A 25,814-nucleotide genomic window follows, 5' to 3' on the forward strand; every position below is an offset into this window, starting at 1 on the left:
ATGTTTGTATTTTTAGTAGTGAGGGGATTTTACCACGTTGGCCAGGCTGGTCTCAAACTCCTGACCTCAGGTGATCTGCCCCTCTCCACCTCCCAAAGTTCTGGGGTTATAGGCGTGCATCATTGCAACCAGCATGTCTTCTAACTTTCTAAAAAATAACTTTTGTATTCATCTCCCCACCCCCAACCCTTGGGCAAGTGCCAGTGACTGTATTCATCTTTGTTTTTGACTTTGTTCTGTGAAAATTCCTCAGTTTATCTTGCTTTTCTTCCTGCATCCATTCTGCTTTATAGCCGTATTGAATTGTTTGTTCAACCGTGTCCATCTTACTCCTTTTAATAACTTTATTCTTGTTTTGTGGGTATAATTTTTGCTTTATCTCTCTATTTATTCTTACATTAAAATAATTAGAATTAAATAATGAGAATACAAATACGAGATGTGGCTGAAATTTACAGTCTTAAGGGTTTTTATTAGAAAAAGAAAATGAGGTAAAAAACTGGGCTGTGCACCATGGCCCGCACCTGTAATCCCACCACATTGTGAGGCCAGGGCAGGCGGCTCACATGAGGCCAGGAGTTTGAGACCAGCCTGGCCTACGTGGTGAAACCCCATCTTTACTAAAAACACAAAAGGTAGCCAGGCATGGTGATGGACACCTGTTATTCCAGCTATGCGGGAGGTGGAAGCTGAGGCATGAGAATGGCTTAAATCCGGGAAGCGGAGGTTGCAGTGAGCTGAGATTGTGCCATTGCACTCTAGCCTGGGCAACAGAGTGAGACTCAAAAAAAAAAGAAAAATAGAAACAAGAGAATGAGGTAAAAAAAAAAAAAAAAAGGACCAAGTCTTTGAAACAGGAAGTTAGAAAAATAAACCCAAAGAAAGTAGAAAAGGTATTTAAGATAAAATTATGTATTAATGAACTAGAGAGCAACAACAACAACAAAAGATAAAGATCTTTGACAGGAATTTTCTGGAAGATAAGCGACAGACTGGGAGAAAGTATTTGCAAAAGACACATGTAACAAAGGACTATTGTCCGAAATATACAAAGAACTCTTAAACTCAACAGTAAGGAAACAGTCTGATTAAAAAATGGGCCAAAGAGCTTAACAGGCAACTCACCAAAGAAGTTATACAGATTGCAAATAAATAAATGAAAAGATGCTCCATGTCCTAGGGGAAATGCAAATTAAAACAACATTGAGATACCAGTACATACCTATTAGAATGGCCAGAATCAAAATACTGACTACCAAATGTGGACTAGGATGTGGAACAGTAGGAACTCTCATTCATTTCTCGTGGGAATGCAAAATGGTACAGCCACAAAATGGAAGACAGTGTGGCAGATTATTACAAGACAAGATGTACTCTTACTGTGTAACTCAGCAATCAACACTTCTTTATAATTATCCTAATGAGTTGAAGACTGTCCACACAAAAACCTGCACATGAATGTTCATAGCAGCTTTATTTGTAATTGCCAAAACTTGGAAGCAACCAAGTTGTCTTTCAGTAGATGAAAGGATTAGTAAACTGTGGTACATCCAGAAGTGTGGTATTATTCCGTGCTAATGAAATGAACTGTCAAACCATGAAAAACCGTGGAGGGACTTTAAATGCGTATTATTAAATGAAATAAGCCAATCTGCAATGGCTGTGTACTGTATGATTCCACCTATGTGACACTCTGGAAAAGGCAAAACTATGAAGACAATGAAAAGATCAGTGGTGTGTGGCGATTCCTCAGGGATCTAGAACTAGAAATACCATTTGACCCAGCCATCCCATTACTGGGGATATACCCAAAGGATTGTTAGTCATGCTGCTATAAAGACACATGCACACGTATGTTTATTGTGGCACTATTCACAATAGCAAAGACTTGGAATCAACCCAGATGTCCATCAGTGACAGACTGGATTAAGAAAATGTTGCACATATACACCATGGAATACTATGCAGCCATAAAAAAGGATGAGTTCATGTCCTTTGTAGGGACACGGATGCAGCTGGAAACCATCTTTCTCAGTAAACTATCACAAGAACAGAAAACCAAATACCGCATGTTCTCACTCAATAGGTGGGAATTGAACAGTGAGATCACTTGGACACAGGAAGGGGAACATCACACACCGGGGCCTATTGTAGGGAGGTGGTAGCAGGGAGAGGTAGCATTAGGAGATACACCTAATGTAAATGATGAGTTAATGGGTGCAGCACACCAACATGCCACATGTATACATAAGTAACAAATCTGCACGTTGTGCACATGTATCATAGAACTTAAAGTATTAAAAAAAAAAAAAAATCAGTGATTGCCAGGGGTTAGTGAAGAGGGAGGGACGAATAGTCAACAGCACAGTTTTTTTTTTTTTTTTTGGGGGGGGAGCGTGGGGGATGGCTAAACTATTTTGTATGATACTGTAATGGTAGATACATATCATTATGCATTTGTCCTGACCCATAGAATGTACAACATCAAATATGAACCCTCATGTAAACTATAGACTTCGGGTAACAATGGTGTGTCAATGTAGGTTCATCGAATATACCACTCTGTGTGGGGTGTTGATAGGGAGGCTATGTGTGTGTGTTGGGGCAGGGTTTTAAGGAAGCTGTAACTTATGTGCATGTTTGCTGTGAACCTTAAACTGCTCTAAAAAAAAAAGTTGTTTTTTTTTTCTTTTAAAGGGGGAAATAAAACATTGGCAAATGTGTTGGGGGAGGGGGAGAAGACACAATATTGAGAATAATAAGGCATAATTAGAGGTAGGAAAAATACTGTGTACTACTTTTACATACTTTTGTGTTTTTTTTTTGAGATGGAGTCTTACTCTGTTGCCCAGGCTGGAGTGCAATGGTGCAATCTCCGCTCATTGCAACCTCTGCCTCTGGGTTTAAGTGATTCTCTCACCTCAGCCTCCAGAGTAGCTTGGATTACAGGTGTGCACCACCATGCCTAGCTAATTTTTGTATTTTTTTTTGGTAGAGATGGGGTTTTGCCATGTTGGCCAGGCTGGTCTGGAACTCTGACCTCAAGTGATCCACCCATCTTGGCCTTCCAAAGTGCTGTGTGAGCCACTGCACCGGCCCATGCTGGCCCACTTTTACATACATTTGAAAGCTTAGAAATGGAAATTACCTAAGTTGTCCCTCAAAAAGAAGTAGAAAAATAGAGTAAACCAATAGTCAGAAAAATATGGTGAATATAGTAAAAGATTCCACTCCTTCCCCAAAAAGTACTGGATGATTTTATGAGTAAGTTCTGTCTAATATATGTTCAAGGAACTGCCAGTTCCTGTAGAAAATTATCTCCAAACATCGAAAATGGTAGGACATCATTAATTCATGTTAGCCAGATCAGAATAACCCGATTCCAAAATTTGACAAAGACAGTGTGAGAAAATGATACTTATGAACATAGCTGTTGAATTTGTAAATAAAATAATACTTAATTGAATCAATGACTCTTAGTAGGATTTTTTTTTTTTTTTTTTGGAGACAGGGTCTTACTCTGTCACCCAGGCTGGAGTGCAGTGGCGTGATCTTGGCTCACTGCAACCTCCGTCTCCCAGGTTCAAATGATTCTCCCACCTTAGCCTCCCAAGTGTCTGGAACTACAGGTGCGTGCCACCCTATCTGGCTAGTTTTTTTCTTTATTTTTAGTGGAGATGGGGTTTCACCATGTTGACCAGGCTGGTCTCAAACTCCTGACCTCAAGTGATCTGCCCGCCTCAGCCTCCCAAAGTGCTGGGATTATAGGCATGAGCCACCAGTGCCTGGCCAATTTAGTAGGATTTCTCCTAAGAAAGCAAGAATAGATCATCACCAGGGGAAACTTTTTTTGTTTATAACATTTACAACATTGACGGATTAATGAAGATAAACCAAAGGATATTCATAATAAATGTCAGTTGAGCATTTTAATAAAAGTATGTGTTAACTCATGATTTAGTGAAAACTAAATTCTTAGCAAACTGAGAAAGTGATTTCTCAGATTGATTAAAGGTATCAACTGAAATCTACAATAAAATTATACTTAATGTTGAAGCATCAGAAGCATGCTCATTTTAATCAAACAAGGATTATGACTGTCACCACCATTTGAATGTACTGGAGGTTCTGATAAATAATGTAATACATGGAAAATTAAATAAGTGACATAAAAACTAGAAAGGAAGATAAATTATATGTAAAGTATATAATCTAGGAAACCCAGAATTGACTGATAAACTATTAAAGTGATTGCCCATTAAAATCACCTGAGAAGTGCAAACAATCACAGTGCCCAGTCCTTTTCCATTACTTCCTCCTTCAGTTCCCTTGGAAAATGAAAAGAAACATGGAATGTAAGTAGTCGTAGCTTCAGTGACCTCTGTGTTCCTCCACATTCTTTTTTTTTTTTTCTCTCAATTTTATTGTAGAAGCAGGGTCTCACTGTGTTGTCCAGGCTGATCTCAAACTCCTAGACACAAGGATCCTCTCACCTCAGCCCCACAGAGTACTGGGATTACAGGTGTGAGCCACCACATTCAGTCTCTGCATTGTTTGCATATAAAAATTGAGGTTACCCATATGGTAATCCTGTAGGTATTTAGTGTCCTAGGAATCATAAGAAAAGGTAGGCAATATACCTACCTTCAGTCTACATACAGCCCATAAGGTTTGTAATGTAGTATTTTTTTAAAATCTTGTTTCCTAATGGATAACAGTGAATGTATTGAAGTATCATTTATACTTATTTCGATATATTTAAAGATAAATCTTATCCTAGTTAAAATTGTGAAATATTTTAAAATTTTCCTTTGTCATTTCCATATGCCAGACATATGATTTTTTATTTTATTTTATTCGTTAGTAAGCCATGGTCCCTGCCCTGGAGTGAGGAGGAGCTCATGGTCCCCTGAGGGCATAGAGGTATAAATAGATCCTTGCCAGTTATTCTTCTTATTTGCCCCATTCCTCTTAGTCTGTAGGTTAAACAAATTTGTACTGACCCTAAAAATGAATGTGATTTATTCTTTTTAAATTTTGGGGCAGGTACAGTGGTTCAGCCCTGTAATTCTAGTGACTCAGGAGGCTTAGGTGGGAGGATCACTTGGAGTTCCAGACCAGCCTGGGCAACACAGTGAGACTCGCCTTTAAAAAGAAGTAGGAAACTTAGCTGGGCATGGTAGTGTGTGCCTGCAGTGCTGCCTACCAGGGACGCCAAGGTGGGAGTCTCACTTCAGTGCAAAGTTTGAGACTGCAGTGAATGCTGATCTTACCACTGCGCTCCAGCTTGGGCGACAGAGGAAGACCCTGACTCTTAAACAATTAAATAAGATAAATTTTGGGCAAAGGTCAGAGCTGGTGGAGAAAGGACACCTTTAACTTTATGGTCTTTCTTTTATCCATTATAGCAGTTTTCCAGACCACTGCCATTTTCTTTCTTTTCTAGTCTAATGCTCTTTTTTTTTTTTTTTTAAATCTCTGCAGATTAATTTCTGTTTGTTTTACAAACTAAATAGAATTTTCTGTAATTACTGATTTCTTTCCATGCCTCTCCAGGTAAAGCAATGCAGAAAGTCAGAAATACAGCAACAACTGTTATCTGTCAAATCTTCCATCTAGTTTTGATACTACGATGATTTTTGTGGGATATTGCTTCCATTATTTCATCTGTCATATCTTGAACCTTTTCCTCCTTTCCTGGTATGTCAGTCAGGATTTTTCATTATAAACAAACTTTAAGAGGTTAAAGGTGAAATAGACATTAAAGATTGAGAATCTTAGGTGTGAAGGCTGTGCAGTCAGGAAAATGCCAAAATCACAATGTCAAACTATTTTAGCGCAGGCACTGTTGCTGCTGCCATTGGACACAGGTATCACTGCTGATAACATCAATATTGGGCATATGACACCAAAACTAATACCTCTGCAACCTCTGAAAGCTGGTTATCTCCTTACTCCTTTGATAGATTACCTCATTGAACCTTCTTTGAGTACTAAGTTTTTGATAAACTGTTTGTCTCCCTGCTCCTGCCTGGGAGGAATTCTCTCAGCTGAAGAGATGGGAAAGTGAATTGTGACCTCTGTCTACCTTGCTAGCTTCTTTTATCTCCGTATCCTTATGTTTGTTCTCATATTACACTTTAGTAGTACAAAACTTTTGTGATAGTCACCAAATTCATTTTTCTGCTGCCTCAGCTTTGCAAATGTGTTTTGACCCGGGGCTTCTGTTTACTGTACAGCTCTAGGGAGCATCTTTGGAATTGTACTGTCATTGGCCCAGGCCTTACTTGCCTTTCTTACTGTCTTTTTTCCTAATTTTCCTCCAAAGTCAAGTTAACCTTTTCTTCTGAGACAGCTTTTCTTATTTCTCAAGATCTACCTGCTTTGCACTGTATTGTTTATTTGATTTAGTATTTTACCACTTCTATTTGAGGTTCTTTGTGTAGAAACTATCCTACTTATCTTGTATTCCTACACATAATGCAGTTCCTAATATATAGCCATTGTTTACTAAGTATTTTAATTAAATCCAGCCATTTATAGGTTTTCTTTTCTATAATAGAATTTTATTGACATGAATTATGACATGAATGTAAATCAGATTTCATTTTGGGAGCTTTTAGAAATGCAGCATCAAGAGTGGAGCTCCTTTAAGGTTGGTATCTTTCCTGCAGCTCAGATTTCTTGTAGATCTATTATAATAACATTCAAAAACTCATTTCAGTTGGTAGTATGGTAATATATAAGGTAAATGCTAATGAATTAACTGGTGTGTTTGAGGTGGGATGAAATATAGGTGGTTGAAAACTTAACCACCTATAAAACTTAAATTATACCTGGACAGGTATAATTAAAGAATCCTGAAGAAGGATTTCAGTCTTTCCTGGACTCTGTTACAAATAGCTTTTCACTTTTCATTCTGAAGCATTAACACCCATTTAATGGGTAGGTACTAGTGTTAACACTTGGATATGATTATAACATGGAACTTTTGGTAGTCACATTATTAATAATATATAATTTCATAATTAGTCTCTGGGATGGTGAAAGTAAATTTGATTTTTCAGAAACCTTGACTTTTTGATGACATTTATCACTGGTCTACAATATAGTGAAATTTTTCCAGTTTAAACAATCCAGGGCCGGGCACAGTGGCTCATGCATGTGATCCCAGAACTTTAGCTGACTGTGGCAGGAAGATTGCTTGAGCTTAGGAGTTGGAGACTATCCTGGACAACGTAGGGAGACCCCCATCTCTACAAAAAAATAAAAAATTAGCTGGGTGTGGTGGTGCACACCTATAGTCCAGGAGTCTGAGGCAGGAGGATTGCTGGAGCCCAGGAGGGGTAGAGGTGTGATCTGTGATCATGTCACTGCACTCCAGCCTGAGTGACCAAGTGAGACCCTGTCTCAGAAAAAAACCAAAAAACAATTCATATATGATTGAGGAGAGTAGTGAAGGGCAAGAGGCAAATGTACGGCTGGGCGTGGTGGCTCACGCCTGTAATCCCAACACTTTGGGAGGCTGAGGCGGGCGGATCATGAGGTCAGGAGATCAAGACCATCCTGGTTAACACGGTGAAACCCTGTCTCTACTAAAAATAGAAAAATACAGCCAGGTGTGGTGGTGGGTGCCTGTAGTCCCAGCTACTCAGGAGGCTGAGGCAGGAGAATGGCGTGAACCTAGGAGGTGGAGCTTGCAGTGAGCTGAGATTGCGCCACCACATTCCAGCCTGGGCGACAGAGCGAGACTCTGTCTCAAAATAAAAAAGGAAATGTGCTATCTCATTATAGTACAGTGGTTAAGAACTATCTCACCTAGACTGGAGTGTAGTGGCGTGATCACAGCCGACTGCATCCTCAAACTCCTGGGCTCAAGCTGATTCTCTTGCCTCAGCCTCCCTAGTGGGTAGGACTGTGCACCATAACACCTAGCAAATTTTTTGTAGAGATGGGACCTTACTTTGTTAACCACACTGGTGTGGAACTCCTGGACTAAAGCAGTCCTCCTTTCTTGGCCTGAGCTACTGTACCCTGCCGAGAATTTTTAAAATACCAGCTATGTTTAAGACATTGAGCAGGAGCTTGGTGATGAGTTACACACAACAGTGTATCATACAATAGATCCCCATGGTATGTAGAGATAAGTTTTTATGGTTCCATGGTACTTAGAGATAAATTTTTAATTTTGACTTAGGTGGGAAAGGATTTAGTAATGAGGTGTGGCATTTGATTGGACAAGGAAGGGCAGAAGTGATATGGGAACCTGGATATTTAAGGTTCAGAAAACAAAACCAAGTGGGGCACAAAGTTTAAGGAATATATGTTGAACAGTTATGAGATTGAATGTCTGGAGTATGTGAAGAATAGAGGGGAAATGGTTGGAAATGTTTAATGCACATTATAAGGGCTTTGAATTTTAAGTAAGTGAATTTGGAATTTTTCTGTTTATTGAGAAGCCCTTGAATGTTGTTTTATGGAGAAATAATGATGGAAGAGCATTATTTCAGAAAACAATCTAGTAATAAATCAGCTGTTTTAGCTATTCAGGTAAAAGGAAAATACTGTCCTGACTTACAATAGTGGCAGCTAAATTGATAGCAGAGGGTAGATGGAAGAGAAGTAAAATAAGTTTTAACTGAGACAGAAAATATAGGACACTGTAGGAAAACTTCTGGTAATTTTGACCATTCCTTTCACTAAATACACCAGAAGAGGCTAGGTGAAATATTGAAACATGTTTGAAAAGTAAGATTATCAAATAATTAGTAAGATAGGAAATAGAGTTTCAAGGTTGAGAATTTGGGACTCAAGAGAAATTTAGAGAAACAAGCTTCCAGTCCTTGTTGCCCTAGCAGTATATGCTGATCCAGAAGAGGTAGCTCAGAGACTGAGCTGTGAGTTTTGTTTGCCCTTTGGTTAGTAGAGGGGGAAGTTGGAATATTAGGTCTATTAAGAGCGAGAATTGAACACACTAGCTTCTTAAAGACTGAAGATGGTCTTCATGTCTTTTGGGTAGTCCAGAAAACCTTAAACCTTGAACTTGGGTTAAGATAGCCCCCATATATAACAGAAACAAATACAAATCTTCTCTAGGGAAATAACATTATTTAAGACATTAAACTATCTTCTCAAATTATTTTTCTAATTAAAACATAACAACCTGGAACTTCAGATACTGGAATTGTCAGACCTAGACCAAAATGAGTATGCTATCATCAGAGAGCTGTCATTCAGATTTGGAAAAAAATCAGAGTTTTTAAAACTAAACAAAATAAGGAAAATTAGCTTGGTGAGATAGTTAAACAGCAGACTGGACAAAGCTAAAGAGAGTTTAGTGTATTTGAAAATCAAACAATGATCCAGAATTAAGTATACCCATTAAATGATGGAAAATACAGAAGAGGTTAAGAGATACAGAGGATATAATGAGAAGGTCTCATTGAGTTTTAGGAAGAGAGGAGAGAATGTGGCAGAGGCAATATTTGAAGATAAAAACGCTGAGAATTTTCCAGATTGGTAAAAGACCCAAATGTCATAGATTTGAAAAACATAACAGTTCCCATGTGTGATAGCTACTTGTTTCATTGATCCTAAGATACACAGTTTTTCACATCGTAACGTCTGAAATCTGGATGCACCTTACAGTCCAACAAGATTCGTGAAAAATTTTCCATGTTAACTTCTGTTAAAGATCATGAAATTTCAGCACAAAAGCATTTTAGATTTTATGAAATACGGTAAAAAGAAATCCACATATTTATTTATTTATTTATTTTTTGAGACACAGTTTCATTCTGTTGTCCAGGCTGGAGTGCAGTGGCGCAGTCTCAGCTCAATGCAGCTCGCGCCTCCCGGGTTCGAGGGATTCTAGTGCTCAGCCTTCTGAGTACCTGGGATTACAGGCACGAGCCACCAGGCCTGGTTAATTTTAGTATTTTTAGTAGAGATGGAGTTTCGCCATGTTGGCCAGGCTGGTCTCAAACTCCTGACCTCAAGTGATCTGCCTGCCTCAGCCTCCCAAAGTGCTGGGATTATAGGCATGAGCCACCATGTCTGGCCAGAAATGCACATTTAAAAACATCTTAGTAAAACTACAAAATCAGCAAAAATAAAAAATCTAAAGCAATGAGATACAAGAAAGGCTACTTTCAAAAGAGTGAAAGTGTAGGTATAATAATATTCTAGAGCACAGCTCAAGAGCAACAATGAAAGTGATAGTAAGATGATACCTCAATCTATTGAAAGAAAATAAACCTGACCTAGAATACGATATTCATGGAAAATACATTCATAAACAGTATGTTTTAATTAATATAAATGGTTTTATGTTGTACCTATTTTTTGTATCTTTTTTAAGCCAACCAACATTTTATTCTGCCAGTGTGGATTGAAGTTTCAAATACTCATAATTGTTATTTAAGCAACTATTTGTCTGTTAAAGAGAAAAATCTTGCAGAATGTTGTACTTTGGAATTTATAATCTTAAATGCATAACAAGCTAAGCATTCATCTTAAAAGTCTCAAGTAATGAGCTAGAGGTCTCAAGTTAGGACAAGAACAACAAAATAAATATAGGGAAAATACAAGGAAAGAAGTAAAGAGCAGAATTTATTAAAATAGAAAACATGCAGTAGAAGGGCCGTAAGATTTTTTTTTTAAGACTTTTTTTTTAAGACTGATAACATTGACACTTTGATGAGGTTAGGAAAAAGAGAGAGCCTAAATAACCAATATCAGGAATGAAAAAAGAATATCACTAGAATCTTGTGGATGGCTTAAAAAACAAAACTCTTAAAATTATGGACAGCTGTTCAAACTTGATAGACAAAATGGGTAGATTCCTAGAAATAGGCAATTTCTATAAGAAATAGTAAACCTGTATCCTTATTAACTATCAAGAAATGAAATCCGTAATTTAAAATGTTTTTATAAAGAAAAGTTGAAGTTCAAATGGTTATACTGGAAAGTTCTACCATAACATTTAATATGACAGTAACTTCAACCTTATATTCTTCTAAAGAACAGAAAAATAGGATCTTCTGCCTTCATAAGGATATCATAACTTTTATACCAAAACCCAAGGAAAGACTGTACACCAGTTTGTCTCATGTACATAGATAGAAAAAACCATACACACATACACGCACACAAAACAAAAACTGGAGCAACAGAAACGCCTCAGAATATTAGCAAATTGAATTCAGCTGTACCCAGCATGGCCACCTGCGCTGAATCCTGGGAATGCTAGGTTGGTTTAACCTGAAACAATTCAGTATGATTGGTCACTTGAACAAATTAATGAGAAAAACATTTCAGAGATGCCAAGGAGCATTTGCTTCATGATTTTAAAAAGAAGCTATTAGCAATCTAGATCTTTGTTAACCTCATAAATCTTATAGAAACATTTGTAGGAGATAATCATGGTTTATACACCAAAATGTTAGAAAGATTTTCCTTTTAGTTGAGAGTTCAAGATGTGAATATCGTATCTCCAGTTCAATTCAGCATTATTCTAGAAATGATTCTAGCCAGTAGAACATCAAAAAATGAAAATGAAATATAATGTAAGAGAAATGCCTGTGTTTTTTGGGGTTTTTGTTTTTTTTGAGATGGAGTCTTGCTCTGTCTCCCAGGCTGGGGTGCAGTGGTGAGATCACAGCTCACTGCAACCCCCTACCTCCCAGGTTCAAGCAGTTCTCCTGTCTCAGCCTCCCGAGTAGCTGGGACTACAGGAGCATACCCCCAAGCCCAGCTGATTTTTGTATTTTTAGTAGAGATGGGGTTTCACCATGTTGGTCAGTCTGGTCTTGAACTCCTGAGCTCAAGTAATCCGCCTGTCTTCAAAAGTGCTGGGATTATAGGCATGAGCCACTGGGCCTGGCCCCTGTTAATGTTCACTGACAATGTGATTGTGTATTCACAAGCAATGTGATTGTATATGTGGAAAAATCAGAGTCTAGAGGTAAATTGTTAGAATAAATGTCTTTAGAAAGAAATATGAAAAATGTGTTTTTTTCTTTGACCCAGTAATTCCACTCTCAGGTATATATCCAATAGAAAGAAATATGTCAGCCGGGCGCGGTGGCTCAAGCCTGTAATCCCAGCACTTTGGGAGGCCGAGACGGGCGGATCACGAGGTCAGGAGATCGAGACCATCCTGGCTAACCTGGTGAAACCCGGTCTCTACTAAAAAAAATACAAAAAACTAGCCGGGCGAGGTGGCCGGCGCCTGTAGTCCCAGCTACTCGGGAGGCTGAGGCAGGAGAAAGGCGTAAACCCGGGAGGCGGAGCTTGCAGTGAACTGAGATCGGCCACTGCACTCCAGCCTGGGCGACAGAGCGAGACTCCGTCTCAAAAAAAAAAAAAAGAAATATGTGCACATCCTACATTGAAAATCATATATAAGACCGGTGGTGGCTCATGCCTGTGAATTCAGCAACGTGGGAGAATTGCTTGAGGCCAGGAGTTACAGGACAGGTTGGGCAACATAGTGAGACCCCGTATTTACAAAAAATTAAGCAATTAGCTATGCATGGTGGCATCCGTTTGTAGTCCCAGCTACTCAGGAGGGTGAGGTGGGAGGATTGCTGGAGCCTGGGAGGTCAAGGCTACTGTGAGCCGTTTTTATGTCACTGCACCACAACCTGGGTGACAGAGTAAGACCCTGTCTCAAAAAAAGAAAAAGTCATATATAAGCATGTTCATAGCAGTATTTGTTCATACTTCAACCTATAAACAACCCATATGTTTATCACTATTACACTAGATAATTATGGTATATTGACATAGTGACTATTCAGCAGTGCAAAATAAATGAGCAAAAGCTGCAAGCCACAGCATAGATAAATCTTAAAAACATAGTGGAAAAAAAAAGGACCCAAAGTAATTTAACCTATCTATTATATGGTTCTTCTTACGTAAAATATAAAAACGGTTTAAACTAAGTTTATATTGTTTGATGTGTATTTAGGTGGTGTAGCTATTTAAAAAAACAGGGCAGTGATTAAAACAGTTGAAACTAAGTTTACATTGTTTAAGGATGCATATTTAGATGGTGTAATTATTTAAAAAAACAGTATTGATTATACTTTTTGGGGGGGCTTGTAGAGTACTAGCAGTGTTCTATTTCTTGTCCTGGGTGGTGATTGCATACTGGTGTTTTTTTAATTACAGTTTGTAAGCTGCATGTTTATGCACTTCTCTAGAATTGTGTTATTGCAGAATAAAAATCATTTTAAAACGCGTACACAGACATAGGAAGAGGATCAATCTTAAAGGGAAGGTCCAGCTTTTTTTTCTGGACCTGTAGGATTAATAGTTCCTTTGTACCTACAAGTAAACCTATCATTTTGCCAAGACAGCTTTTCTCTAGTATATCAAATCTATCCTAAATTTAACTTAGATGTGTTAACTTATTTGAGTAACCTCTGCTACCCTTGTGGTTTCTGCCACATCAAACCTATACTCCCCGGATTTGGGGTTTGAAAACCTTGTGTACATTCACTCCATTCTGTATATCTGTGCTTATAACTGTATATTCCTTGGGATGCCCTCTCCTATTCGGGCCTCAATCTTAAGAGCTGTAGCTTTGTACAGAATCAGAACGTATCAAGAATACTTCATTCTGGGGTTATGCTCGTAGACATCGTGTACAATTCTGTACATCACAAATTGATGCCTCCTATATCTTCTTATTCTCTATATTCTTACCACATTTACCAACTTGTTTCAACTTCTTGAAGTTAGTTTTCTGTGCTTCTCTAGGATTCTTCTCCCATTCTTGCATGCTAAGTAGCATGTCATACTACAAACAGGTGTTCATCTCTTTCCTTCAAAACAATTGACATTACAACTAACTAGCATAATTCCTACATATAGTTGCTGAATAGGTGAGGAAACTATGTTAAATGGAACTTAATTATGTTACTAGCTTGTGTTTTGATGGATTTGTTTTAACGTAGCTAAATTTTAAATATACTTGTTTGATTAATAGGCTTTCAACTTTTACAACCTGAGGATTTCCATTAGATACACTGAAAAATCATTATCAAAACAATAAAAAGACATTTCTTTTTATATACTTGAAGAAACGATATTTCTCTTCAGTTGGAATCAGATCCACTGTTGCATGATTCACAAGTAGTTTTATTTTCTAGATAAAAATGTATAGCAGGAGCAAAAGACCATTAAGCAGAGGGTGTAGATTTCCTTTAATGCACATATTTGGAAAGAGGACATAAAAAGCTACTGTCTTTGTTTTCTTTGAAGTAAAAATAGTTTTTAAAAAATAATGGTTCTTGTCATTTTGGGGACTGTAGTCTCTTGAAAAAGTAGTACAATCTTGAACCTTCTGGGAGTGTGGGGGTGGGGTGGGGGCAGAGAACATTTGTAAATAAGTTATAACGTTTGTCTTCTGCACAGTTGTTGAAATGCCAGGGACCTCCAATTACAAATGTATGTGTTTGATGAACTTGGTAAAATTGAAATAAGCCAGAAGTCATAGACAACCACCAGTAAAGATGACACGTGTTTGTAAGTGTGGCTGGAACATCCTGTGAAAACCAGTGTCTGTGTCTTCTAAAGCCTCTATTGTAGAGATGTTCTCCATTCTGTGTTAGAAAAAGAATAGTCATTAACTTCTTTTGTAAATGTCCTCCATACTTTTATTTTTATCTTTTAAATTTTATTTCTAATAGAGATAGAGTCTTGCTATATTGTTCAGGCTGGTTCCAAACTCCTGGGCTTGAGCGATCCTCCCAGCTTGACCTCCCACAGTGCTGGGATATAGGCTCACTAGCACATAGCCTTTTTTTCTTTTGAAATTTTATTTACCTTCATGGTTTTACATTTACCTTTAAAACTCATGAGGAGCAATAATGTATTATTTTAAAAAGCTTTTTGATTAGCAAAATTTTTTATTGTAAAAGCTGGATGGGGGGAAGAGGTCAATTTACTGTTCACTTGGCTTTTGGGTATTTAGGTTTTTCTGTATTAAATGGGTATTGGATCCCTTTGGAAGACGGCATAGCTTATTGTGTTTCTGTTACGATTTTGCGAATTCGAGCCTAGAAAGAGTTAGCTTAACATCTGTTTCACTGTGGTTATTTCCTTAATCCACCTGCCTTGATCCTGGCTCAGAAGTAAAAAGGATAAAAAGTATGCAGTCAGATTTTTGTGCTGCCACTTGGAAGTCGTGTTAAATTAGTAGCTGCTCTATCAAACATTATTTTGCTTAGCAGTAAGCAAACTCAGGAGATTTTATTACAATGCTGTTTGTTTTAGGTTTTATTTTATTATAATGCCTTTTTTTAAAAAAAAAAAAAAACTAGGCTAATAAAAATCTTACAGCCTCAAAAAGTATTCTACTTTTTCTGAAAAATATATGAGCAGTAAGTTTATTTAGCTGTAAAAACTACATAGAGGCCGGGCGCGGTGGCTCAAGCCTGTAATCCCAGCACTTTGGGAGGCCGAGACGGGCGGATCACAAGGTCAGGAGATCGAGACCATCCTGGCTAACACGGTGAAACCCCGTCTCTACTAAAATACAAAAAAAAAAAAAACTAGCCGGGCGACGTGGCGGGCGCCTGTAGTCCCAGCTACTCGGGAGGCTGAAGCAGGAGAATGGCGTGAACCCGGGAGACGGAGCTTGCAGTGAGCTGAGATCCGGCCACTGCACTCCAGCCTGGGCGACAGAGCGAGACTCCGTCTCAAAAAAAAAAAAAAAAAACTACATAGAATACACATTTTTTTTTTAGAGATTAGCTTAAGAAACCTAAATCTTTTAAAGCAAGCTGTTACAGATTTGTGCGAGTTCTCATTTGATTTTTTTTTTTTTTTTTTTGGTAACATGAGGGCTAAAAGCTTTCCTTAGGATAGAAAGGTTTTCTTTCCTTAACTCCTTTAGATGGTTTTGGTTTTTGGGAATTCTGAACTTACCTAGTAGAGGTATGTAGTTTTGCCAGTCATCTTACATTCTTTTGTAAGAATAACTTTAAAAACCACAAAGGATGCACTAGTATCTTTCAATTTGTTTGAAAACTTACATTCTGCCTCAGGAACCCCTTTTAAATTTTTTTTTTATCAAAGTAACACGATCATGATATTTTAAAAGTCCTGTAGTTTCCCAAGTTATAAATGAAACATAGTGCTCCAAACCCTCAGCTCTGATCCCATTCCCCAGAAGAGAAAACTACTTATTTTAGTATTTTTTATGACTTACTATTCCATATTGCTGTTTTAAGGCGGTCATCTTCATACCTCATGTTACTTTTGCTTTTTATGTGACGGCAGTTCTTATTCATTCGTGTGATTTAAATGAATTTAAGATATTTCTTTGCTCCTTTGACATTTTCTCTTAAATGTACATATTCTAAAAGTAGAAAAAAAATACATCATTAACAGGTTAATGTGGCTGGCGGCAGGGGTTGGGGGTTGAAATGGCAGTTCTTGGAAGGGTTTTGGCATCATGGATTTTTGTTCTTTGTCAGTACTATAAGGTATAGAATAATTGCGACTTGTAGTATTTTGAAATTTCAATCTGGTACCCATAAACTGCCACATGTGAGTGTTAAAACAAATGTTTTTGGTCATTTAGAAGTAAACGTTACATGTATATACATTTTCATACATGGATACATATAATGTATAATGTGTTTTTTAATAAATTTTCTTATGTGTGTTTATTTTTACTCTCAGGCTTATAGCAATAGCTAGTTGACTTGCAAATGTATAATGGGAGCATTAAAAGACTGGATAGGAGGATTGAACTCTGATAGTTTTAAGAGTAAGCGTAGAGGCTGGGCGTGTAATCCCAATACTTTGGGAGGCTGAGGTGGGCAGATCATTTGAGCCCAGGAGTTTGAGACCAGTCTGGCCAACATGGTGAAACCCCATCTCTACTAAAATCACAAAAAAATTAGCCAGGTGTGGTGGCACACATCCGTAATCCCAGCTACTCCAGAGGCTGAGGCACAAGAAATGTTTGAACCTGGGAGGTGGAAGTTGCAGTGAGCTGAGATGAAGTCAGCCTGCACTCCAGCCTGGGCGACAGAGACTTTGTCTCCAAAAAAAAAAAAAAGAATACAGCATAGAAAAGCCTACTTTATATTTTTAAGTTGGTTTAACATTTTGCTTTTCTGATTCTGTTGTGAGAATTAGTACTTCTCCAGTTGTGGTTGGTCTTCATGAGGTTTGAAGACTTAGTAGCTTTGAAGATAAATATTAGAATGGCAAACAGTGATGCCACAGTCACTCAGGATTCAAGAAGAAGCACTAGCCAGTGGTTCCTGCCTTGAAATTTAATTCATATTATTTGGTATGTTTCTCTATAGCAGGCAAGTAAAATGAAAAATTAAGATCCAAATATTCTGAAAAGTTGTCTGATTGCCAGGTTGCTCAACTGTATTTCTGTAAATATACTCAATATGCAGAAATGATCCTGGAGAGAAGAGAATTTACAGTCTACTGAGAAACTGCTTAAATCTAATATTCTTTAAATTGACAGATAATTGTCTATAAGAAAACTTAATGTAGACAAATATAGGCCATAGGAATGGGTGATACCCTGCTTGTGCCCTTGCTTCACTAAGGAGAGGCTGGACTGAAGGAGAAACCACACTGCTACTTGTTTTTTTTGTTTTGATCAACATGATGTCCTGAAAAGGATGGGCAGGGTTACAGGCAAGGAGGGAAGCACAGTTCTAGGATAAGCTTTGCAGCTCTTTCAAGTCAATGAAGCAGAGAGAAGTATTTGGTTAACTCATTAAAGATACCTCAACTACACTGCTTCACACTGAGTCAGTTCCTTTTTATTTTGGTCTGATTTTCAGAAGCAATGATTTACATAGAAGCCAGCAAATCAGAGGAACTTCCAGATAAGTACCTAGGTAAACAGTGTGGGTAGTTAAGAATCCAGCCTATTCTCTGCCTGGACTACTCTCCAGGCATAGTAGTCTTAAATAAAACAATCATAATTAGAAGAAATCAGCTTTGTCTTAGGAAATTAAACATAGACTCTGAGATGAGGGATCAAAGTTAAACTGAAAAACAACAGAAGAAGGTGAAAAGGAAACTGGCAGAACAGAAAAAAAAGAAAGGATAAACAATGATCTTGTAGAACTTGAAACCACATTGATAGAAAGAAATAGAGCAGGCATTACAGAAAATAGGTCTGGAAGACAGGAAAAGGACAAAGAGGTAAATAGCAAATGGTAGACATGGAGGACAACTTAAGAGACTGGATGCAAATTAAACACATTCCTAATGATTAAAGGATCTTGAGGTAATTAATATCCAAATGACATTTCAAAAGAGAAAGTTAAATGCTTAGAATAAAGCCTGGTGGAACTGCTAAAGTTCAAGAATAAAGAAAGAATAAAATGAGAAAATTATTTTGGCCACAGACTTCCTCAGTAGCAACAGGTAACAAGAAAATAGAACACTATCTCTATATGAATATTGAGGAGGGAAAGGATTTTGTCCAAAGTGAGCAATTGAACACATTTAAGCATTAGAATTATGTCTGAGTAATTGGAGGTGATCAAGTTTATGAGACAAAAAACAGTTATCATTCTTGAAAGAAAGGCTACATAATATAAAAACAATGGGCAGGGCGTGGTGGCTCATGCCTGTAATCCCAGCACTTTGGGAGGCTGAGGCGGGCAGATCACAAGGTCAGGAGTTTGAGACCAGCCTGACCAATATGGTGAAACCCTGTCTCCACTAAAAATACAAAAATTAGGTGTGGTAGCAGGCGCCTGTAGTCCCAGCTACTTGGGAGACTGAGGCAGGAGAATCGGTTGAACGCGGGAGGTTGCAGTGAGCCGAGATTGCACCATTGTACTCCAGCCTGGGTGACGAGAGCGAGACTTCGTCTCAAAAAAAAAAAAAAAAAAAAAAAAGAATGTAAGTAGTGAAAACATTATATAAAACTATAATCAACTGGGAAGAGCTTTAGGAAGTTGCAACCAAAACCAAAAGGATGATCGATGTATTAAAAAGAAATGTATTTAAGTATTAATTATACAGGCAACTCCTAGTAAAACTAAATTAGATTTTAGTAATTTCCAAATAAAGATTGTGGAGTCAGGGGGGAACAGACCATATAGTAAATACAGATCAGAACAAATACATGAAACTTTGATAAAAGAAGATTTCTAGGCCTACTACCCTCAAGAATATGAGTGGATTCTTAGCTTCCCACTCATATTTCATTTAAAATACTTAGCAGTATTGAAAGTTCATTTGGTGGCTTCTAGAATGGATCAGAAAACTATAAACTTCAAGCCACATGTAGTGGTGTGCACCTGTAGTCCCACATACTCAAGAAGCTGAGGAGGGAGGATCACTTGAGGCCAAAAGTTCAAGGCTGTATGCTATTATTGCATCTGTGAAAAGCTGCTGTGCACCAGCCTGGGCAACATAGTGAGACCCTCTTTTTTTTTAAAGAAGCTATTAACTCCTATTTTAAAAAATGTTACAAACTCCAGTACTAAAGCTATCTAAAGCAGAGGAATTCAGATGGACAGTTAAAAAGTATTGGGTTGATTAGACCCAACACCAGACTGTTGGGGCGACAACGTCTAGCGGAGTCAAAGGAATGAGAAAAGACGGGAGAAAGTGGGACCAGGGAGCCAACGCTAGTGTGGAGGCTGCGAACCCTGGAGCTCTGGGAGCCCACGCTCCACGCTGTTTATTAGTGATCAAACAAAGAAACAGGTGGTGAGGATGTGGGGGTTGAAAGGAAGCGGTGTATCAAGCGAATGAGCTTACAGCTGTGAGGGTTTAGCATTTTCTTTGAAACATGTGGCTACTTGAGATCATGGGAGTGCTAGAAGTAAGGAGCCAGCAAATCTAGCAGACATGCAAACCCTGCCTCAGCTTCTCTCCCAACACTCAGCTTTTCTCCCAACAAAAAGAACTTGAAATATCCGAGAATAAAGTCACTGGAATATGTGCAGGATCCACATAGTGAAAAAAAGTTACAAAACTGTTGAGAGGACTGAATAGGAATTGGAATTAAGTAAATTGAAAGGTACTTTGTTCTTGGCTAGGAAGACAGTATTATAGAGTCGGTTCTTTCAATTTACTTGATATAATTGTAGTAAAAGTTACACAGGATTAAAAAAAATTAACAATGATTATACTTAACTTGAAAAAACAAATATGGAAGAATAGCAGAGAAAATTCTGTAAGAGAAGAATGGTAAAGGGATCTTTGTCAAATATTGAGAATTTATCAACTACAAGAGCAGACAAATTAGTGGAGTAGAATGGAGAGTCCAGGAATAAACTCGTCTAAATAGGAAATTTTGGTATATGGTAAGCAGGTCAGTGCTGAGAGTTAGATTAGTCAGTTACTCTTTAAGAAGAAACCAAGTGCTTGTAACATGCCTGTAGACATTAGGGCTCCAGGAATAATAAAGTAGTCCTCATGGGGTTTACCTTCTAGCAGAGCAAACATAAAGAGTGATTACACTTAGTAACGTTTTAAGTGCTGCAAAGGACTAGAAGTAACAATGGGATGTAATTCAAGGGAACCTTATCTAATGGGGCTGGAAGTGATGAGCTGTCAGAGATCACTTATTGGAGGAAGTCAGATGTAAGCTGAAACCTAAAGGTGGTAAAAAGTGTTTCCAATAGATGAGACCCTTCAATAAATGGATTGAAATGAAACGGAATCCCGTACTCCTTATTACATAAAAAATAAATCAACAGTTTTAATAGAAACAGTTTAAAGGTGAGATCTAAATCATTAATGAATTTCCATTAAAATCTTTGGGTATAGAAGTCTTTTAAAGTGTGGTATAAACTGCAGAAATCACATTGGGTAGCATGATAAATGTGCCTACGTAAAAATTTTAAAGTGATAATTAAACACCATTAAAGAAAGTTGAAAGACAAGAAAGAAATGGGAGAAAGAAAGCAACCCATGAAACAAAGATTTACTCTTCCTCTTTACACACTGAACTTAATAAGGAATAAGATCACCACAGAAAAATGTATTCACCTTCACTAATAAATAAAGAAATACAAGTTAAGTCTAGATATTTTTCCCTATCTAATGGGCTAAGATTTTAATCAAGGATTATTTTTATGTGGCACATTTAAATGTCCTTCAGAATAACATTGGTTAGATATATTATAGTAAATAACTATAGTGGAATACTGTGCAAAAATGAAAAATGTAGACATTTAATAACAAAGATGTCTGTTAGATATTGTCTAGTGAAGAAAGCAGGTTATAAATGTGGACTAGGGTGTTAATTTATATGAAATTGGAGACACATGTCCGTGTGGCTGTATACTCATAGAATACTGTCTAGAATGTTAACCAGAGTATGAGAGTCGTTAGTTCCATGTTGTCAAATTTTGGATGACAGAAGTTTGTCTTGTTAGCGTGAATATTTTTATAAAACAAGGTGTTTAGCTGGTTTATGAATTGATATTTAGTGTTAGTCTCTTATGCTTTCAGTTTTTCAGGTAAAAGTTGGTATTTTATATATGTTTTTAAAAAATTGAGACAGTCTCGCTCTGTCACCTAGGCTAGAGTGCAGTGCAGTGGCACCATCTTGGCACACTGCAACCTCGCCTCCTGGGTTCAAGCAGTTCTAATGCCTTGGCCTCCCGGGTAGCTGGGATTACAGGCACCTGCCACTGTGCCCAGCTAATTTTTTTGTATTTTTAGTAGAGATGGGGTTTCACCATGTTGGCCAGGCTGGTCTTGAACTGCTGACCTCAAGTGATCCACCCGCCTCGGCATCCCAAAGTGCTGGGATTGCAGATGTGAGCCACCGCTCCTGGATACTACAACAAAAATTAGCGGGGCATGGTGGCAGTCCTGCAATTCCAGCTACTCGGGAGGCTGAGGCAGGAGAATCGCTTGAACCTGGGTGGCAAAGTTTGCAGTGAGCCGAGATAGCACCACTGCACTCCAGTCTGGGCAACAGAGTGGGACTCTGTCTCAAAATTGTAGGAACGCATTTGATTTTCTGCTGTAGATATATTCTGATTATCTGAATCATCAGAGACATTAATTTTCTATTTGTATGAGTTCCTGACAACTTGAACTTTCTGATAATCCTCCTTTTTGTAATGTGTTGGCATTTCAATTGATAATATGATTTCATTGAAATATGCTGTAGCCAAAGTATCTATAAAAAAGATATTTATTAGTCTTAGGAGAAGTGATACGGTTTGTTTCATTTGAATGATTTTTTTGGAGGTACAGTAAGGTATAGTAACCTTTGACATAAAGCCTAAATAAGACCTTAATTGGCCGGGCGCGGTGGCTCAAGCCTGTAATCCCAGCACTTTGGGAGGCCGAGACGGGCGGATCACGAGGTCAGGAGATCGAGACCATCCTGGCTAACACGGTGAAACCCCGTCTCTACTAAAAAATACAAAAACTAGCCGGGCGAGGTGGCGGGCGCCTGTAGTCCCAGCTACTCGGGAGGCTGAGGCAGGAGAATGGCCTAAACCCGGGAGGCGGAGCTTGCAGTGAGCTGAGATCCGGCCACTGCACTCCAGTCTGGGCGACAGAGCGAGACTCCGCCTCAAAAAAAAAAAAAAAAAAAAAAAAAAAAAAAAAAAAAAGACCTTAATTAAAAATATTGGAAATTCCTTTTGAGTATTGAATTACTTTTAAAATTGAAAATCTCCTGTTTGTATATAAAGAGCATTATAGTTATTGTAACCTAGGCTTTACAACCTAAAAAGTAATTGACCAGATTATGCATTAATATTTTTGCTGGTTATATTGGTTTTGCAAATTGAAAAGTTTTTTTTTAAAATTTTTTTGAATCTATTGCTTTTCCCTTTTGAATAGTAAGCTATTTCAGGAGGCCAGGGAACATGTCTTACCTGAATTAATTGGAAACATTGTGCTAAGTATTTACCATTGTCTTCCCCGCCCACTCCCGCTTAAGGTCTGCTCTACTATCTTCTGTCCAGAGGTTTGCTATTTAGTTAAAACTCTAGGTAGTATTTGGCATATACTCTTGATGTATTAGATATGGAACACCTCTATATTTAGATACATATTTTATGAAAAGCTAATATGTAATTTATTTTATATAAAATGTTTGAAGTTACACTTTTTTGTTCTATTTCTTCTCCTCTCTCAGTAAATTAAAAATATTTCAAAAGAACGTTTAGAAAGCAAGTCTATTACGTAGAATGAGACACATGTAGTAATTTTATTTTTAAGATGATTTGTGTGGTAAGATAAATTGTTTACTAAAGCTAATATGTTTAAATTGCTTTAACTAAAATTATTAATAAAATGAGTTCGTTTGTATAAAATATAGCCTACCCATGTAAAATATTACTCTTCATAGAGTAGTATTTAATCCTTAAGTTTTAGTTGCAGTACTGTTAAAATACTAACAGCTTAACTTCCCAAGATTCAATTATTTAAAAACAAAATTTAGAAAAAAAAATAGCAAAAACTCAGTCTACTAGTTTACATATATATACACACCCACACACACACACATATATATACTCATATATATGAGAGTAGACTGAATTTTTGCTGCTTTTTTTGCTGCTTGCAATATATATATATGCACATGTATACACACACCTTTATTTGCTATAATTTGTACCATACAGCTTTTATTTCCTCTGAGTGAAAAGGTTATTATCTTGTTTTATTTTAATTCAGCTTCTTGCTTTTCCCTATAGAAAAGCAGGTTTTTGGAGAGCTCTAACAGTGTGCAGTTGCTGGGCTCTTATCCTTTCTGTTTAAATAATGCAGGTACTTTGATGGAAACCTGGAGAAGCTCTTTGCTGAGTGTCATGTAATTAATCCAAGTAAAAAGTCTCGAACACGCCAGATGAATACAAGGTCATCAGCACAGGATATGCCTTGTCAGATCTGCTACTTGAACTACCCTAACTCGGTGAGTATCTGGTAGTTTAAGGCTAGTGCTGACTTTGTATTTCAGTAGTTTAAGGCTAGTGCTGACTTTGTATTTCAGAGGGTAAATCAACTTCCATTATTTAGACAAAGGAAAATCTGTGGGACTTTGAGTAGTAGCCTCTAAGCCATAACCTATCAATGTATTCAGTGTGAGGAAAGGAAGGAAAAGAGTAAGAGCTTGGTTCCTCTTACCTCCAACCCCTATTTGTTTTTTAAAGCAGCAACAACTTGTCCAAGTTGTCATTTATAGACCTAAATCTTTCTGGAGTTTATTTTATCACCACGGGGAGAATTGTGTAATAGGTAGGCAGTGAGTAGAATTGTTTCTCATCCAAATTAAAATAGATTTAAACTGTATTTTTTAAATATTCAGAAACACTCATAAATATTGTTAATACTATTTGCTAGGGAACTCTCAGAATTCTTCAAAAGATAAAATTTTCACTTAATCAAATCCATTCAAATGGAGATTGTTAAATATGGTATGTGGGGACAGAGTTGGAACAGAACCAGTGATAAGGAAGACAACCAAATAACTGATGTTAATCCCTTAAGTACAAATATCCTTCCTAAACATTTATTGAACTGAAATGAAGCTGGGCTCAGTGGCTCATGCCTATAATCCCAGCACTTGGGGAGGCCAAGACAGGCAGATCACTTGAGGCCAGGAGTTTGAGACCGTCCTGGCCAACATGGTGAAAACCTGTCTCAACTAAAAATACAAAAAAATTATCCTGCCGTGATGGTGCGTGTCTATAATCCCAGCTACTTGGGAGGCTGAGGCATGAGAATTGCTGCCTGGAAGTCAGAGGCTGCGGTGAGCTGACATCGTGCCACTGTATTCCAGCTTGGGTGACAGAGTGAGACTCTGTCTCAAAATATAAAATAAAATTTACTGAACTGAGATGATTTGCTTGCTTGATGCTTTACTTGAGTGTTTACTAAGGAAGTTTAGTCTTAAGATGTCTTAAGATATCTAAGAGATAACTTAATTCCATGATAATTACAACTGTCTTGTTCATGTTCTCTGCTTTAATTGTTAAGCAGCTCTTTCTAATAATTACTGTATACCAAGTCTTAGACACTGTTATTTTCACAATTAATCTGTTAATGGGGTCTTACTATGCCACCCAGGCTGGAGTGTTACGGCTATTCACAGGCACAGTCATAGTGTACTACAGCCTTTATCAGACTCTTAAGTTCAAGTGTTTCTCCTCCCTCAGCCTCACAAGTAGCTGGAATTACAGACATGCACCATCAAGCCTGGCTAATATTTATATTGAAGGATTTTTATTGTTTATCTTAGAGTTGTATATGTGTATCTCTAATGGGGTCCATTTGCGGGGAGTTAACTTGTTCACATGTACAAGTGATGAGAAAAGTTTTAAAAGAAAGTTAAGTACTCTTAGAGAAATAGAATGATCAGTAAGTTATTTAGTAGGTAAAGTGGTGAACTGAATTTTCAAATTCTCAAGTTCTGATCATAACTCTAACATGAAATTTTTGGCTTTAGGGGGAGGTAAGCCATTTAATGTCACTGGATTTTTCTTCTTTCTTTTCATTCTTTTTTCAAGATGACTTTGCTCTGTTGTCCAGGCTGGAGTGCGGTGATATGATCACTGCAGCCTCAAACTCTGGGACCACAGGCGCATGCCACTGTGTCTGGCTGATTTTTCTGGTTTGTGTGTGTGTGTGTTCTGTTCTGTTTTGTTTTGTTTTGTTTTTTGTAGAGACAGGGTTTTACCATGTTGCCCAGGCTGGTCTGGAACTTCTCGGAGCTCAAGCAATCTGCCCACCTGGACTCTGAAAGTGCTGGCATTATAGGTGTTAGGCACTGTGCTCCTCCAGTTTTTTTTTTTTTTTTTTTTTAGACAGAGTCTCGCTCTGTC

General features: G+C 37.7%; 1 protein-coding gene across 1 annotated transcript in view; it reads left to right on the forward strand.

Moving 5' to 3' along the window:
• Positions 1-25,814, forward strand: part of ARIH1 (ariadne RBR E3 ubiquitin protein ligase 1) — a 125,752-nt gene that overhangs the window by 60,750 nt on the left and 39,188 nt on the right. The window contains exon 6 of the mRNA XM_011953830.1: positions 23,761-23,905. Coding sequence (XP_011809220.1) covers positions 23,761-23,905 — 145 coding nt within the window. The remainder of the gene's footprint in view (positions 1-23,760; positions 23,906-25,814) is intronic.

This window comes from Colobus angolensis, unplaced genomic scaffold, assembly GCF_000951035.1.
Source record: "Colobus angolensis palliatus isolate OR3802 unplaced genomic scaffold, Cang.pa_1.0 Scaffold372, whole genome shotgun sequence".
In the NCBI taxonomy this organism is placed as follows: domain Eukaryota; kingdom Metazoa; phylum Chordata; class Mammalia; order Primates; family Cercopithecidae; genus Colobus; species Colobus angolensis.